This window comes from Tursiops truncatus, chromosome 11, assembly GCF_011762595.2.
Source record: "Tursiops truncatus isolate mTurTru1 chromosome 11, mTurTru1.mat.Y, whole genome shotgun sequence".
In the NCBI taxonomy this organism is placed as follows: Eukaryota; Metazoa; Chordata; class Mammalia; order Artiodactyla; family Delphinidae; genus Tursiops; species Tursiops truncatus.
The window spans coordinates 58,625,057-58,644,064 of NC_047044.1; the positions used below are offsets into that span (position 1 = coordinate 58,625,057).

At 39.1% G+C, this 19,008-nt stretch overlaps 1 protein-coding gene and 1 non-coding gene across 2 annotated transcripts in view; both read right to left on the reverse strand.

Annotated features, from left to right (window-relative positions):
• Positions 1–208: 208 nt before the first annotated feature.
• The window catches only part of LOC117314221 (transmembrane protein 198-like), a 36,940-nt gene continuing 18,140 nt past the window's right edge, over positions 209–19,008 (reverse strand). Inside the window, exon 4 of the mRNA XM_073788538.1 lies at positions 209–466. Within this exon, the coding sequence (XP_073644639.1) occupies positions 342–466 (125 nt within the window). The 3' untranslated portion in view covers positions 209–341. The remainder of the gene's footprint in view (positions 467–19,008) is intronic.
• On the reverse strand, positions 4,939–5,010 carry TRNAK-UUU (transfer RNA lysine (anticodon UUU)). Its single transcript has one exon. It is a non-coding gene; the product is annotated as a tRNA-Lys (tRNA).

Here is a 19,008-nt window from a genome sequence, read left to right on the forward strand (position 1 = left end):
TGAATGAATGAAGACACAAGCTATGTGGGGAAACAGAAGACGAGGGAAAATGTATGCTTTCCACACCTGAGCAGTTACTGAGAACTTGATTGGGCACATCAGTGTGAGACCAAAAGTTCAACTTCCCTTGTGTAAGAAAGACCCCTATGCAATTATAAAGATTTTAAATAAGATTTTTCAATACAAATTTATTTATTTATTTTTGGCTGGGTTGGGTCTTCGTTGCTGCGCGTGGGCTTTCTCTAGTTGCGGCGGGCAGGGGCTACTCTTTGTTGCAGTGTGTGGGCTTCTCATTGCGGTGGCTTCTCTTGTTGCAGAGCATGGCTCTAGGCGCGCGGGCTTCAGTAGCTGTGGCTCTCGGGCTTAGTTGCTCCACGGCATGTGGGATCTTCCCGGACCAGGACTCCAACACGTGTCCCCTGCATTGGCAGGCGGATTCTTAACCATTGCGCCACCAGGGAAGTCCCTTAAATAAGATTTAATTGGCTTATAAGTAGGTATTTGATGCTTTGTAAGTTCAGATGTTATAGAGGAATCTATACTTTAAAAGTCATTATTAGGGAGAGATTACTTGCTTTGCAAAAGCACAGTATTTACCACAGTAAACCTTTAAATTTCCTGGATCTTTAGTAGCTTGGTTAAAGTTTATTTTGATATTTTTTGGGTCCCATCAATCATTGCACTAGTCTGGAGGGATGAAATTAGGAACACATTTTACACAATTCAACACATTGTAGAACCTTCATTTAAGGAAGCTCTTAAGTCATGTAAATCACTAAGCACTGGTCAGATTTAATTAAGTGCTGTGGTAGAGGTATCAGCAATGAGTTGAGGGAGAGCTAAGAAAGAAACTGTTTATTCTAAGTGCGGGGATGGTGAGCCTTAATGGTGAAGTTGGATCTTAAAGAAGACTATGACTGGCATCTCAAGAAAGACAAGTAGTGGGGAGCAAGTATGTACAAAGGCTTGGCAGCATGAAAGGTATGTGGTAAATTTGCTTTCAATTTTGATTTTTTTTTTTTTTTTTTTTGGCCGTGTGGCATGCAGGATCTTAGTTCCCAGAGCAGGGATCGAACCCATACTCCCTGCAGTGGAAGCGAGGAGTCTTAACCACTGGACTGCCAGTGAAGTCCCAATTTGCTTTCAATTTTGTAGGGGCACATTTTCTTACATAAAATCAACGTTAATTACTTGATTAATATTACACTATAACTAAGTTAGTGTTTTTCTATATGTGGGTAATGAAATCAATTTAGAAACTTGTGACCAGTACTGCTTCTTAAGTAGAATATAATAGAGCAGAGACTGATGCTTTATAAGAGTAAATATGTCTCACGATAATTTTGTTTCAGATATATACTATATGAGTATTGGGTTAGAATGTAAGATGTTTTCCTTACCTTTGTTTGCAGGAAAATAAATTTCAAAGCCACTAATGAAATCAATACTGAGGGGCTGAAGCACCACACACACTTTCCTTCTGGTCTTTATATTTGGGATGGGTGGAATAGAAGGATATTAGTTTAATTATTTCCTCAAGGACCCTTATTGCTTATGGTGAAGGACATTAGCCCCTGGCTTTCTTTTTAATCCTGAGACTATATTACTATTTACTTACCATTTCTTTCCTCCTTGCAGATGAATCCTCTCTCCTATTGTGTAAATAGCAAAGATTCTAGGGATCCAGAAGTGAATTATTTTAGGATTGGCCTTTTACCCTCACAGGCTCAGAATCCACGTGTTAGTTTCTTATTGTCCACTAGGTGGTACTGTGAGGGGTCAATGTTTGCGACTTATCTTGTCCCTAGACTCCAGCTTGTTTTGAAATTAGCAGATAGGTTTACTCAGCTAGAAAATCTTTTCTCTTCAGGCTCCCAGGCACTCCAGGATGGGATACATAGATCTCCCTTGCCTACCCAACTATAACCTAGAGCTACAAATTGAGGAGGATAGAGAATCTGGGATCGAGAGGGTACCTTTTTTTGTCAGTAATGCCATCTCTCAAAAGAAACAGTAATGCTTTCCATTCTCTCCTGGAAATCAAAGATGCTGAACTGCAGTGGGAGGGAAGGAGATTATAACCCCAAATAGATAACTGACTGAGTGGGGGTAATAGAATTGGCTGAGAGGTGGGGAGAGAAATGTTAAAGGATCTCTTTTTTTGGGAAAGCAACAAGACATAGATTTTGATTAAATTCAGCAAACATTTTTCAAGAGTCTTCTACAGTCCAGGAGAACCCAAAGTTGGATAAATTTTGGTACCTCCCTTCTAGAACCTCAAGAAAAACAAAGAAGAAAACACTCAACAATAATAAAGTGTAAAAGATACTCTATTAGGGGCAAGCCGAGAGGGGACTCCTAAGTCCCCCATCTGCGGGGGTGGGGACAGGCAGGTGGTGATCACGGAAGGCTCCCCAGAGGACATGACTAGTCTGAGTCTGGAAGGATGAGTCCAACATTCTAGAAATCTACAAGGTTCTGCTGTACTCAAGTCTCCCCTGGTGACTTCATTTACTCTTGTGATTTCAATAATTACCTCTGTGCTAATAACTCCCAAACTTTCTCTAACCCGACCACCTCTAAAACCTGCCTATCCAATATCTCCTATTCGGATGTTGGTGCTTCAGATTCAATTTGTCTAAAACCCAGAACTGAAAGAAGCTTGAGGCTATTGGTTTTTACAGTAGTCATATAATTCTTATCCTTATTCATTATCTAGGTGGATATCCTAGTCACTATTTGTCTGAACTACTGCAAAAGCACACTAACTGGTCTCCAACTTAGATCTCTCTCCACCACCCACTTCCCCCAGTCAGTCCCACACACTTTGATCTTCAACAAGATTTGCTTCCTTTAAGCCCAATGTTGATGGTGTCATTTCATCAAACAACAACCTTTAATGCGTTCCGTTTGGTCTACCCAATGGAGATCAAGCTTATTCATCAGATAATCAAGGCAGTTACTATGGTCTGAATGTTCATGTCCCCCCCAAATTCATATGTTGAAATCCTAGTCCCCAAAGGGTATTAGGAGGTGGGACTTTTGGGAGGTGATTAGGTCATGAGGGTGGAGCCCTTGTGAATGAGATTAATGCTCTTATAAAAGAGACCCCACAAAACTTCCTACCCCCTTCCACTATGTGAGGATACAAGAAGTCTGAGACCTGGAAAAGGGCCCTCACCTGACCATGTTGGCACCCTGATCTCAGACTTTCAGCCTCCAGAATTGTGAGCAATAACATTTTTTTCTTTTTATCAAGGTATATTTGATTTACAATATTATGTAAGTTTCAGGTGTTCAACATAGTGATTCACAACTTTAAAACATTATGCTCCATTTATAGTTATTATAAAATATTGGCTATATTCCCTGTGCTGTACAATATATTCTTGTATTTTATTTATTTCATACATAGTAGTTTCTACCTCTTAATTCCCTACTTCTGCCTTGGACTTTCCCACTGTGAGCAAAAACTTTCTGTTGTTTATAAGCTACCTAGTCTGTGGTATTTTGTTATAGCAGCCTGAATAGACTAAGATAGCACTCAATGTTTTGGTTCTGAATTACTCTTTCTACCTTATGTTCTGATTCCCTTAAGTGCCTTTTATAGCTAAACTAACCTATACAATATTGATTTTCTAAATACAGCTCTTTATTTCTCAGTGTTTAAGCTTTTTTTCATTTATTTTTTAATTGAAGTATAGTTGATTTACAATGTTGTGTTAATTTCTGCTGTACAACAAAGTGACTCAGTTATATACATATATACATTCTTTTTTATATTCTGTTCCATTATGGTTTATCCTAGGATATTGAATATAGTCCCCTGTGCTATACAGTAGGACCTTGTTATTTATCCATTCTATATGTAATAGTTTCATCTACTAACCCCAAACTCCCAGTCCATTCCTCCCTCCCCCTCCCTACCCCCTTGGTAACCACAAGTCTGTTCTCTATGTCTGTGAGTCTGTTTCTGTTTCATAGATAGGTTCATTTGCACCACATTTTAGATTCCACATATAAGTGATACCATATGGTATTTGTCTTTCTGTCTTCACTTAGTATGATAATCTCTAGTTGCATCCATGTTGCTGCAAATGGCATTATTTCCTTCTTTTTTATGGCTGAGTAGTATTTCATTGTATATAAGTGCCACATCTTCTTTATCCATTCCTCTGTTGATGGACATTTATGTCGTTTCCATGGCTTGGCTATTGTGAACAGTGCATGTATCTTTTTGAATTATATGCCTAGGAGTGGGATTGCTGGATCATATGATAATTCTATTTTCAGTTTTCTGCGTCAGTGTTTAAGTTTATACTAATCTCATCTCCTTGTCAAAGTGCTATCTATTTTGGTCAGGGAAAGGTTTCCTGAGCATAACATTAAAGGCAGAAAACATATATAACAAAGCATTTATATTTTATTATATAAAGAGCTCTTGCAAATCAACATGAAAAGACAACCTCTCCAATAGAAAGATAGGCAAAATCCATAAAGAGACAATTCCAATTGATATGGTCAGGTTTAAGTTCCAACCACCATGCTATTTGTTTTCTACTTGTCCTATCCATTTTTACTTCTTTATTCCTGCTCACCTTGGACTATTTTTAATATTTCATTTTATCTCCTATTATTAATTATATTTCTTTAATTTTTTCAGTAGTTGCTCTAGGGTTTACGATATGTATCTTTTTTTTTTTTTTTTTTTTTTTTTTTTTTTTGCGGTACGCGTGCCTCTCACTGTTGTGGCCTCTCCCGTTGCGGAGCACAGGCTCCGGACGTGCAGGCTCAGCGGCCATGGCTCACGGGCCCAGCCGCTCTGCGGCATGTGGGATCTTCCCAGACCGGGGCACAAACCCGTGTCCGGGACGGGAAGTCGGCAGGCAGACTCTCAACTACTACGCCACCAGGGAAGCCCAGCTTGCGGGATCTTAGTTCCCTGGCCAGGGATTGAACCTGGGCCACAGAAGTAAAAGCACTGAGTCCTAACCACTGGACCACCAAGGAACTCCCTAAATTTTTAAAATGTCTTTTATATTTACCCACATGCTTACTATTTCCATGCCCTTAATTCTTTTGTGTAGATCTGTTTCCACTTGGTATCATCTTTCTTCAATCTGAAGAACCTCCTTTAATGGTTCTGGTAATGCAAGTGATATATATATATATATATATATATATATATATATATATAAAATTTATTTTATTATTTATTTATTTTGGCTGCATTGGGTCTTTTGTTGCTGCACATGGGCTTTCTCTAGTTGCAGTAAGTGGGGGTTGCTCTTCTTTGCGGTGCACGGGCTTTTCATTGCGGTGGCTTCTCTTGTTGTGGAGCATGGGCTCTAGGCACGTGGGCTTCAGTAGTTGTGGCACATGGGCTCAGTAGCTGTGGCTCACGGGCTCTAGAGCACAGGCCCTGTAGTTGTGGCTCACGGGCTTAGTTGCTTCGTGGCATGTGGGATCTTCCCGGACCAGGGCACGAACCTGTGTCCCCTGCATTGGCAGGCGGATTCTTAATCACTGCACCACCAGGGAAGCCCGCAAGTGATATATATTTTTTCAGCTTTCGTTTGTTTTAAAATTTCTTCTTTGCTTTCATTTTTAATGGGTATTTCCACTGGGTATAGAATTCTAGATTGATACCTTTTTCATTTAGTACATTTTAAAGGTATAATTCCATTGTTTTCTGTCTTGAATTGTTTCTGAAGAGAGTTAATGGTTATTCTTATATTTGCTTCCATATACATAATGATCTTTTTCTCTGGCTTCTTTTCAGATGTCCTTTTTCTCATTGGTTTTCAGCAATTTTATTAATGCTGTGTCTTGATATAGTTTTCTTTGTGTTTATACTGCTTGTGGTTCATCAAACATTTTGATCTGGGTGTGTTGATATTTTCTTCATTAAATATGGTGAATTTTTTGCCATTATTTCTTCAAATATCCTTTTCTGTTCCTACTGTTTTCCAGTACTCCAAGTCACATGTATGGTAGTGTACTTGATATTGCCCAACAAGTCACTGAGGCTCTGTTCATTTTTCCCCCTTTCTTTTCTTTCTATGCTTCACTTTAGATAGTTCTTATTTCTATGTCTTCAAGTTCACTGATCTTTCAACTGTGTTGTGTAATTTGTTGTTAGGGCCATACAGTGGTATTTTTCATTTCTTTTATGTAGTCTCTATTTCTTTCCTCATTTTATTTATTGTTTTCTTTTCTCTTGAACTAATAATAGGTGTTGAAAAATTCTTATCCACTAATTCCATAACTTCTGTCATTTCTGGTTCTATTTTTTTTAAATTTCAGCATTATTGTGGTTTTTTAAATTTATTATTTTTATACAGCAGGTTCTTATTAGTTATCAATTTTATACATATTAGTGTATATATGTCAATCCCAATCTCCCAATTCATCACACCACCACCACCACCCCCGCCCCTGCCACTTTCCCGACTTGGTGTTCATACATTTGTTCTCTACATCTGTGTCTCTGTTTCTGCCCTGCAAACTGGTTCATCTGTACCATTTTTCTAGGTTCCACATATATGCATTAATATACGATATTTGTTATTCTCTGACTTACTTCACTCTGTATGACAGTCTTGATCCATCCACCTCTCTACAAATGACCCAATTTCGTTCCTTTTCATGGCTGAGTAATATTCCATTGTATATATGTACCACATCTTCTTTATCCATTCATCTGTTGATGGGCATTTAGGTTGCTTCCATGACCTGGCTATTGTAAATAGCACTGCAATGAACATTGGGGTGCATGTGTCTTTTTGAATTATGGTTTTCTCTGGGTATAGGCCTAGTAGTGGGGATTGCTGGGTCATATGGTAATTCTATTTTTAGTTTTTTAAGGAACGTCCATAATGTTCTCCATAGTGGCTGTATCAATTTACATTCCCACCAACAGTGTAAGGGGGTTCCCTTCACACCCTCTCCAGCATTTGTTTTTTGTAGATTTTCTGATGATGCCCATTCTAACCGATGTGAGGTGATACCTCATTGTAGTTTTGATTTGCATTTCTCTAATAATTAGTGATGTTGAGCAGCTTTTCATATGCTTCTTGGCCATCTGTATGTCTTCTTTGGAGAAAAGTCTGTTTAGGTCTTCTGCCCATTTTTGGATTGGGTTGTTTGTTTTTTTTAATATTGAGCTGCATGAGCTGTTTATATATTTTGGAGATTAAACCTTTGTCCGTTGATTTGTTTGCAAATATTTTCTCCCATTCTGAGGGTTGTCTTTTCGTCTTGTTTATAGTTTCCTTTGCTGTGTAAAAGCTTTTAAGTTTCATTACGTCCCATTGGTTTATTTTTGTTTTTATTTCCATTACTCTAGGAGTTGGATCAAAAACGATCTTGCTGTGATTTATGTCAAAGAGTGTTCTTCCTATGTTTTCCTCTAAGAGTTTTATAGTGTCCAGTCTTACATTTAGGTCTCCAGTCCATTTTGAGTTTATTTTTGTGTATGGTGTTAGTGAGTGTTCTAATTTCATTCTTTTACATGTAGCTGTCCAGTTTTCCCAGCACCACTTATTGAAGAACTGTCTTTTCTCCATTGTGTATCTTTGCCTCCTTTGTCATAGATTAGTTGACCATAGGTGCATGGGTTTATCTTTGGGCTTTCTATCCTGTTCCATTGATCTATATTTCTGTTTTGTGCCAGTACCATGTTGTCTTGATTACTGTAGCTTTGTAGTATAGTCTGAAGTCAGGGAGCCTGATTCCTCCGGCTCCATTTTTTCCCTCAAAATGGCTTTGGCTATTCAGGGTCTTTTAGGTCTCCATACAAATTTTAAGATTTTTTGTTCTAGTTCTGTAAAAAATGCTATTGGTAATTTGATAGGGATTGCACTGAATCTGTAGATTGCTTTGGGTAGTGTAGTCATTTCACAATATTGATTCTTCCAATCCAAGAACATCTCTCCATCTGTTGGTAGCATCTTTAATTTTTTTCATCAGTGTCTTATAGTTTTCTGCATACAGGTCTTTTGTCTCCCTAGGTAGGCTTATTCCTAGGTATTTTATTCATTTTGTTGGAATGGTAAATGGGAGTGTTTCCTTAACTTCTCTTTCAGATTTTTCATCATTAGTGTATAGGAATGCAAGAGATTTCTGTGCATTAATTTTGTATCCTGCAACTTTACTAAATTCACTGATTAGATCTAGTAGTTTTCTGGTGGCATCTTTAGGATTCTCTATGTATAGTATCATGTCATCTGCAAACAGTGACAGTTTTACTTCTTCTTTTCCAATTTGTATTCCTTGTATTTCTTTTTCTTCTCTGATTGCCGTGGCTAGGACTTCCAAAACTATGTTAAATAATAGTGGTGAGAGTAGACATCTTTGTCTTGTTCCTGATCTTAGAGGAAATGCTTTCAGCTTTTCACTATTGAGAATGATGTTTGCTGTGGGTTTGTTGTATATGGCCTTTATTATGTTGAGGTAGGTTCCCTCTATGCCCACCTTCTTGAGAGTTTTTATCATAAATAGGTGTTGCATTTTGTCAAAAGCTCTTTCCGCATCTATTGAGATGATCATATGTTTTTTATCCTTCAATTTGTTAATATGGTGTGTCACATTGATTGATTTGCATATATTGAAGAATCCTTGCATCCCTGGGATAAATCCCACTTGATCATGGTATATGATCCTTTTAATGTGTTGTTGGATTCTGTTTGCTAATATTTTGTTGAGGATTTTTGCATCTATATTGATGAGTGGTATTGGTCTGTGATTTTCTTTTTTTATAGTATCTTTGTCTGATTTTGGTATCAGGGTGATGGTGGCCTCATAGAATGAGTTCAGGAGTGTTCCTTCCTCTGCAATTTTTTGGAAGAGTTTGAGAAGCATGGGTGTTAGCTCTTCTCTAAATGTTTGATAGAATTCACCGTGAAGCCATCTGGTCCTGGACTTTTGTTTGTTGGAAAATTTTTAATACAGTTTCAATTTCATTACTTGTGATTTGTTTGTTCATATTTTCTATTTCTTCCTGTTTCAGTCTTGGAAGGTTATACCTTTCTAAGAATTTGTCCATTTCTTCCAGGTTGTACATTTTATTGGCATAGAGTTGCTTGTAGTAGTCTCTTAGGATGCTTTGTATTTCTGTGGTGTCTGTTGTAACTTCTCCTTTTTCATTTCTAATTTTATTGATTTGGGTCCTCTCCCTCTTTTTCTTTATGAGTCTGGCTAATGGTTTATCAACTTTGTTTATCTTCTTAAAGAACCAGCTTTTAGTTTTATTGATCTTTGCTATTGTTTTCTTTGTTTCTATTTCATTTATTTATGCTCTGATCTTTATGATTTCTTTCCTTCTACTAACTTTGGGGTTTTTTTTTGGTTCTTCTTCCTCTAATTGCTTTAGATGTAAGGTTAGGTTCTTCATTTGAGATTTTTCTTGTTTCTTGAGGTAGGCTTGTATTGCCATAAACTTCCCTCTTAGAACTTGCTGCATCCCATAGGGTTTGGATCGTCGTGTTTTCATTGTAATTTGTCTCTAAGTGTTTTTTGATTTCCTCTTTGATTTCTTCAGTGATCTCTTGGTTATTTAGTAACGTATTGTTTAGCCTCCATGTGTTTGTGTTTTTTATGTTTTTTCCCTGTAATTGATTTCTAATCTCATAGCATTGTGGTCAGAAAAGATGCTTGATATGATTTCAATTTTCTTAAACTTACTGAGGCTTGATTTGTGACCCAAGATGTGATCTATCCTGGAGAATGTTCCGTGTGCACTTGAGAAGAAAGTGTAATCTTCTGTTTTTGGATGAAATGTTCTATAAATATCAATTAAATCTATCTAGTCTATTGTGTCATTTAAAGCTTGTGTTTCCTTATTAATTTTCTGTTTGGATGATCTGTCCATTGGTGTAAGTGAGGTGTTAAAGTCCCCCACTATTACTGTGCTACTGTCGATTTCCTCTTTTATAGCTGTTAGCCGTTGCCTTATGTATTGTGGTCTCCTATGTTGGGTGCATATATGTTTTTTTTTTTGTTTTTTTTTTTTTTTTTGGTTCATGGGCCTCTCACTGCTGTGGCCTCTCCCGCTGCGGAGCACAGGCTCCAGATGCGCAGGCCCAGCGGCCATGGCTCACGGGCCCAGCCGCTCCGCAGCACGTGGGATTCTCCCGGACCGGGGCACGAACCCGCGTCCCCTGCATCGGCAGGCGGACCCTCAACCACTGCGCCACCAGGGAAGCCCCATATATGTTTTTAATTGTTATATATTCTTCTTGGATTGATCCCTTGATCATTATGTAGTGTCCTTCCTTGTCTCTTATAACATTCTTTATTTTAAAATCTATTTTATCTGATATGAGTATTGCTACTCCAGCTTTCTTTTGATTTCCATTTGCATGGAATATCTTTTTCCATCCCCTCACTTTCAGTCTGTATGTGTCCCTAGGTCTGAAGTGGGTCTCTTGTAGACAGCATATATATGGGTCTTGTTTTTGTGTCCATTCAGCAAGTCTCTGGTTTTTGGTTGGAGCATTTAATTCATTCACATTTAAGGTAATTATCGATGTTTATGTTACTATGACCATTTTCTTAATTGTTTTGGGTTTTTTTTTGTAGGTCCTTTTCTTCCCTTGTGTTTCCCACTTAGAGAAGTTCCTTTAGCATTTGTTGTAGAGCTGGTTTGGTGGTGCTTAATTCTCTTAGCTTTTGCTTGTCTGTAAAGCATTTGATTTCTCCATTGAATCTGAATGAGATCCTTGCCGGGTAGAGTAATCTTGGTTGTAGGTTCTTCCCTTTCATCACTTTAAGTATATCATGCCACTCCCTTCTGGCTTGTAGAGTTTCTGCTGAGAAATCAGCTGTTGACCTTATGGGAGTTCCTTTGTATGTTATTTGTCATTTTTCCCTTGTTGCTTTCAATAATTTTTCTTTGTCTTTAATTTTTTGCCAATTTGATTACTATGTGTCTCCACGTGTTTCTCCTTGGGTTTATCCTGCCTGGGACTCTCTGCACTTCCTGGACTTGGGTGGCTATTTCCTTTCCCATGTTAGGGAAGTTTTCAACTATAATCTCTTCAAATATTTTCTCGGGTCCTTTCTCTCTCTTTTCTCCTTCTGGGACCCCTATAATGTGAATGTTGTTGTGTTTAATGTCCCAGAGGTCTCTTAGGCTGTCTTCATTTCTTTTCATTCTTTTTTCTTTAGTCTGTTCCACAGCAGTGAATTCCACCATTCTGTCTTCCAGGGCACTTATCCATTATTCTGCCTCAGTTATTCTGCTATTGATTCCTTCTAGTGTATTTTTCATTTCAGTTATTGTATTGTTCACTCCTGTTTGTTTGTTCTTTAATTCTTCTAGGTCTTTGTTAAACATTTCTTGCATCTTCTTGATCTTTGCCTCCATTCTTTTTCCAGGGTCCTGGATCATCTTCTCTATCATTATTCTGAATTCTTTCTCTGGAATGTTGCCTATCTCCACTTCATTTAGTTGTTTTTCTGGGGTTTTATCTTGTTCCTTCATCTGGTACATAGCCCTCTGCCTTTTCATCTTGTCTATCTTTCTGTGAATGTCTCTGGGTCTATTTTTATTGTCTGATTTTTCTGCTGGCTATAGATTCCATTTTCCCTTTTTATGTTATTTATTTACTTATTTATTTATTTGATGGTTGCAAGGAGTATGTCTAGTAATTTTTTTTTTTTTTTTTGCGGTACGCGGGCCTCTCACTGTTGTGGCCTCTCCCGTTGTGGAGCACAGGCTCCGGATGCGCAGGCTAAGAGGCCATGGATCACAGGCCCAGTCGCTCTGCGGCATGTGGGATCTTCCCAGACCAGGGCACGAACCCGCGTCCCCTGCATCGGCAGGTGGACTCCCAACCACTGCACCACCAGAGAAGCCCTATCTAGTAATTTTTTATTAGATGCTGGACACTGTGAATGTTACATTGTTGAGTTTCTGGATTTTATTTCCTTCCTTTAAAGAGTGTTGGGCTTTGTTCTGGCAGGCAGCTAATTTACTTGAATATCAGCTTGATACTTTCGAGGCATGTTTTTAAACTTTGTTAGGGTAGGTCTAGGGTAGCTTTACTCTCAGGCTTGTAGGTGCCCTACTCCTAAGGCATAGCTTTTGTGAAGTCTCTACTGAATACTCTGAGTATTCAACAACATCTCTTCAGTCTGACTGGTTGGAAGTCTAATTTTCCCATCCCTGTGTAAGTGCCAGTAATTATACACTTTGTAATTCTTCAGCAGTTGTTTTTTTTACCTGATAGTTGATTTTTGGCCAGTTTCATGGAGTCTCCCCTCTCATTCCCATTCATGAGCAGTCTATTGTTCAGTCAAAGACTCACAGGGCCACTATGAAAATTTGTGGAGCTCTTTCTTCACATAGCTCTCTTCTTTCTAGTACTCTCTTCCACAGAATCACACCTCTTCAGCCTTCCCAAAATCTAATCTCTGTCCCTTTATTTCAGCAAAACCACTGTACTCTGCTTGGATTTCCCATTCCTGTGATATTGTCTGGAATGTATCTCTGGTCAGATAGATAGTTGGGAGAATTGAAAGGCTCACATAATTTGTTTTCTTTCCTTTTCTCTCATGGATTGTAATCCTGTGTTGCTTTTGCCCAATATCTGAAAACAGTTCATCTATTTTGTACAGTTTTCTAGTTTTTTTTTAAATTAAATGGTGGGATGGCTAATTTTTCGGATTACTTTGCCATGTAGAAATAAACAGACAATTCAATTTTCACTGGATATAGAATTATAGGTTGGCATTTTTTTTTTTCAGTACTTCAAAGATGTCATTCCATTGTCTTCTGACTTGCACTGCTATCTTTGTTTTTCCAACTATAGTGTGTCTTTATCAGGAATGAAAAGTAAAACAACAATAGGATATACTTGATTATTATGTTGTTAAAAAAAAAAAAGAGTATAGTGTTCATAAGTACCAGAGAAATGGGCACAGTCATACTTCCGCTGGTGCAAATTGTTAAAGTCTTCTTGTAGGGACAATTTGTCAAAAATATTAAAGGCCTATAGCCAAAAGTCAGGAAAAGCCCAAGTTTCTGTCAGCAGATAAATGAATAAAGAAAATGTGATATATACATATAATGGAATGTTATTCAGCCATAAAATGAATAAAATTCTGACATATGCCAAAAATGGATGAATCTCGGTAACATCATGCAAGTGAAAGAAGCCAGACACAAAAAAGGACAAATATTATATTATTCCACTTAAATGAGGTACCTATAATAGGAAAATTCATAGAGATAATAGGTAGAGTAGAGATTAACAGGGGCTGGGAGAAGTGGAATGAGGAGTTACTGTTTTATGGGTAGAGAGTTTTTGCTTGAGTTGATGAAAAAGTTCTGGAAATAGATAGTGGTGATAGTTACACAATGTTGTAAATGTACTTAATGCCACTGCATTTTTACTTATAAAATGATTAAAATGTGTATATTTTACAACAATTTTTAAAAATGTTAATGAGAGGCCTAAAAAAGATTTTTTTTGGACAAAGAAATTATTCTTGCAAGAAATTGTCCTAAGGAAAATACAAGGAGGTATGTAGAGATTTAGTCACAAGGATGTTTTGTTAAGAGTATTTTTACAAAAACAAAATGAGAAAAAATAACACAAAAATAAAGAATACAATTTTTTTTTGGCCATACCACATGGCTTGTGGGATCTTAATTCTCCAACCAGGGCTTGAACCTGGGCCCTCAGCAGTGAAAGTGTGGAGTCCTAACCACTGGACCACCAGAGAATTCCAAAGAGTACAATTTTAATGTCCCCAAACAAGCCATTGATGAAATATACTATGATGTATAACAGACTGCCATAGAGAAATTTAAAAAAACAACTATGTTCTTTTTAAGAAGAACACTTAATTACATGGAAAGACTAAGAGGAGATACTGCAAAATGTTAGTGGTGGTTATTTCTAGGTAGTGGGATTATAGATGATTTTTCTTTTCTTTTATGTAATTTTTATGTTCTAAATTTATTACAGTAAATATGCATTTTTAATAAACTAAAAATTGAAGTTTGTTTTATTTTTTATTTATTTATTTATTTATTTATAGCTGTGTCGGGTCTTAGATGCGGCACAGGGGATCTTCATGAGGCATGTGGGATCTTTCGTTGTGGAGCAGGCTCTTCACTGTGGTGCACAGGCTTCTTTCTAGTTGTGGCTCGTGGGCTTCTCTCTATTTGTGGTGTGCGGGTTTTCTCGCTCTAGCTGTGGCTGGGCGGGCTCCAGCGCATGTGGGTTCTGTAGTTGTGGTGCGTGGGGTCCAGAGCGTGAGGGCTCTGTAGTTCGCAGCAAGCGGGCTCTCTCTTTGAGGTGCACGAGCCCAGTAGTTGTGGCGCACTGGCTTAGTTGCCCCTTGGCATGTAGGATCTCAGTTTCCCCACCAGGGATCAAACCCGTGTCCCCTGCATTGGATGGCTGATTCTTTACCCCTGGAGCACCAGGGAAGTCCCTGAAGTTTATTTTAAAATGTTTTATCCATCCTTCAGAGATCAGCTGCGAAGTTACTCATCTGTTAACTGTTCTCAGAATCTTCCAACTGAAAATGGTTGTTTCTGTCTCCAAATTCTATGGCCTCTTATATGTCTCTCATGGTACTTATCACATAGGCCCATGTATTAAAGTAATTTAAGAGTCTGGTTTACCTCTCCTGCTCAGCACACATGAGACTATCTCACCAGGCACTACCTAAATCAGGAATATTGGTCCCCAGCCTTTTTGGCACCAGGGACCGGTTTTGTGGAAGACAGTTTTTCCACGGATGGCAGGGGTTGGAGGATGGTTCAGGCGGTAATGCGAACGATGGGAGCGGCAGATGAAGCTTCGCTCACGAGCTCACCGCTCACCTCCAGCTGTGCGGCCTGGTTCCTAACAAAACTACAATGAGGTATCATCTCACACCGGTTAGAATGGGCATCATCAGAAAATCTACAAACAACAAATGCTGGAGAGGGTGTGGAGAAAAGGGAACCTTCTTACACTGTTGGTGGGAATGTAAATTGATACAGCCACTATGGAGAACTGATCTAGAGAAAGGGTCGGGTCTTCCTGAGTTCAGGTATTTCTAAGGTTAATGATATTTGAATGGATTATTTAACCTAATTTAGAAACATGAAATTATTGGGAAGAACAACACTTTATAAACTACTTATATATTCAGCAAGCAGTTAACGTAGACAGACATAGAATTAGTTCCAAGTGTGTTTTTGTTTAATGTAAATCCCTCTGCTTAGAGTTCCTCTTCTTGGGTGGCAAGCTTGTTTTAATTGGATTGTACAAACAATATTTTATCTAGCAATAATGTCCCAGATAATAATGTGCAGGCTGTAACAATGCTAAAACACTCAAATACAAACACAGATTCAGTGAATTATAGTTTCTAATGTGCAACGTAAGGTACAGTGATTTCTGGTCCACTTGTTTCTGCCCTTGGTATAAACATTTTTGCATTTTTTACATACTTATTCCTACTAGATTGGAAGCCCCTCATGGCAGTAGAAACAAGACTAGTTTTATTCGTATCTGAATTCCTGGTTCTTGGTACCTAGTGCATAATGAAACACAATATAGATGTTTGTTTGTTGAATGACTCTAGTCACTAGGGTTCAGACCTAGAAGACCTGGGTTCAAATCTCAGTTCCACTTGCCATGGGCAAAACTTAGTTGATCTGAATGTTACTTTGCTCCACTATAAAAATAAGAATAATGATAGGGCTTCCCTGGTGGCGCAGTGGTTGGGAGTCCGCCTGCTGATGCAGGGGGCGCGGGTTCGTGCCCCGGTCCGGGAGGATCGCATGCCGCAGAGCGGCTGGGCCCATGGGCCGTGGGCGCTGGGCCTGCGCGTCCAGAGCCTGCGCTCCGCGGCGGGAGAGGCCACGGCAGTGAGAGGCCTGCGTACCGCAAAAAAAAAAAAATAATAATAATGATAAAACCTAGTCTGCAACATTGTTATTATGAGAATTAAATGAGATAAGGAATATGAAGGCTTTTTAAACTGTCAGTCCCATGATAAAGTTATTATTAATGAAGTTTTGAAGTAGAGAACTGATGGTAAGATCATGGAATAACCGGGAGAGACCAGATATATGCCTCTCAAAAGACCTCAACAAGATGGTGTTAATTTTCTTGGTGTGTTTACCATGGCCAGGATCTTGCAAATAACCCCACAGGGTCAGACATCTGGTTTTGTCAGCACAGAGAGGAGATCTTGGGGTCAGACTCATATTAGTCAAGCTCACAAGACTTGCATAAACCAGAATATATAAACTATAGTGTCAATTTACCAATTTACACATACTACATCTGCCATGAGAAACAGAATACTTGGGTCAGCACAACCAGCCCTCTACCTTCCCACAAACATTGCTCCTGATTTGGTTCACCAAATTATATTCAGAAGGTCTCTTGGTGAACATGCATGTTTCCCATGACTGCCGTAACAAATTGCCACAAACATGGTGACTTAAAACAGCCAAAACTTATGCTCTCACAGTTCTGGATCCCAGAAGTTCAAAATCAGTGTCACTGGATCAAAATCAAGGTGCAGCAAAGGAGCACTCCCCTCAGAGGCTGTAAGGGAGATTCTATTCCTGGCCTTTTCCAGCTTCTGGTGGTTGCCAGCATTCCTTGGCTTGTGACAGCATCCCTCCAGCCTCTGCCTCTGTCGTCGCACTGTCTTCTCTTATTTGTATGTGAAATCTCCCTTTCTCTCTGTTTTGTAAGGATACATCTGATTGCATTTAGTGCCCACTCAGATAATCCAAAATAATCTCCGCTTCTCAAAATGCTTAATTTAATCACATCTGCAAAGTCCTCTCCCACTTTTTTTTTTTTTTTTTTGCCGTATAAGGTAATAAGTTCCAGGGATTCAGAGATGGATGTCTTTTTCGGGAGGCACATTTTTCAACCTACTGCAGGATTGAAATTGGGATTTGAAAAGTAAATTATACTACTAGAAGGACTGAAGGCATCAGACTACACTATGTGGTGTATTTACTTTCACAGTAGGAATGGCCTTGTCAAATGGCCTGAATACTCAAGTCTATTGCCAAGATTCATTTTCTCAATACAGTTCTTGGATGGCCATTGCCAGTGTCTGCTTCTGTGACTGCTATTTTTTTAAATAATTTTTAAAAAATTAAAAAAAACTTTGGCTGCGTTGGCCTTTCGTTGTGGCATGCAGACTTTCTCTAGCTGCGGCGAGCAGGGGCTACTCTTTGTTGCAGCGCGCGGGCTTCTTGTTGTGGTGGTTTCTCTTGTTGCAGAGCACGGGCTCTAGGCTCGCGGGCTTCAGTAGTTGTGGCACATGGGCTCAGTAGTTGTGGCTCGTGGGCTGTAGAGCACCGGCTCAGTAGTTGTGGGGCACGGACTTAGTTGCTCTGCGGCATGTGGAATCTACCCAGACCAGGGCTTGAACCCGTGTCTCCTGAATTGGCAGGCGGATTCTTAACCAATGCGCCACCAGGGAAGCCCCTGTGACCGCTTTTTAATGCCTCCATGACTAACAAAACTCCTTTCAATGGGCCTACTTTTTCTTTCCTCTTTTTCCTTTCTTTCTTTCTTCCTTTCTTTCCTTCTTCTTTTTCTTTCTTTCTTTTTTCTTTTTTTTGTCTTGCCTGGGAACTATTCTGTTTCTTTAATTGGTGGCCTTGCCTACCTCTGTTACGATCCACTATCTGTCAATGTTTATAGTTTAATTCTTTTTTTTTTTTCTTCACTGTGCAGCTTGCAGGATCTTAGTTCCCCCACCAGGGATTGAACCTGGGCCACGGCAGTGAAAGCGTGGAATTCTAACCACTAAGCCACCAGGGAACTCCCCTAATTCATTTCTCTTTAAATTGAAGTATAACTGAACTACAGCACTATGTTAGTTCCAGGTGCACAAAATAGTTTCCATAGTTCTGTATGTTAGAAAATGATCACCACTATAGCATAATTTTTAAAAATTAATTAATTAATTAATTAATCTATTTGGCTGCTCCAGGTCTTAGTTGCGGTATGTGGGATCTTTGTTACTGAGTGCGGGATCTTCGTTGCAGCATGTGGGATCTTTCAGTTGCGGCCTGCGGGATCTAGTTCCCTGACCAGGGATCGAACCCAGGCCCCCTGCATTGGGAGCAAGAAGTCTTAACCACTGGACCTCCAGGGAAGTCCCATTAGCATGTTGAACTTTTCTTGTTTAAATTGCTATGTGGTTTCTCTTTCCTGGTTGGACCTGGACTGATACAATAACTCATCAGAACTATCAGGCAAGGACTTTAAAGGAGCTATTATAACGATTCTGAATGAAGTAAAGAAAAATATGCTCATAATAAGTGGAAAAATAGAAAATAGCAGAAGACGAGAAACTATAAAAAAGTGCCAAATGAAAATTCTAGAACTGAAAAATACAGTATTTGAAATTTAAAAATCACTGAATGGACTTAATAGCAGTTTGGAGATAGGAAAAATTCAGTGAACTTGAAGATAGTTCAAGAGAAATGATCCAGTGTGAAGAATATAGAGAAAAAGAAAAGACTGAAAAATGTGAACAGAACTTCAGAAACCTATAATGTCAGAAATCTAATATACATTTATTTCATTGGAGTCACAGGAGAGGAAAGGGAGAATGGGGTAGAAAACTCTGTGAAGAAATAATGGCTGAACACTTCCCGAATTTGGTGAAAGACATAAATTTTCAGATCAAAGAAGCTCAGCAACGGTTAGTGGAAATGTAACTTGGTCAGACACAGCGGAAAACATTATGGAGATTCCTCAAAAAACTAAAAATAGAACTACCATGCTACCCAGCAATTCCATGCTTAGGTATATATATATGCACCCCAATGTTCATAGCAGCACTATTTGCCATAGCCAAGATGTGGAAGCACGGCTTCCCTGGTGGCGCAGTGGTTGAGAGTCCGCCTGCCGAGGCAGGGGATGCAGGTTCGTGCCCCGGTCCGGGAAGATCCCACATGCCGCGGAGCGGCTGCGCCCGTGAGCCATGGCCGCTGAGCCTGCGCGTCCGGAGCCT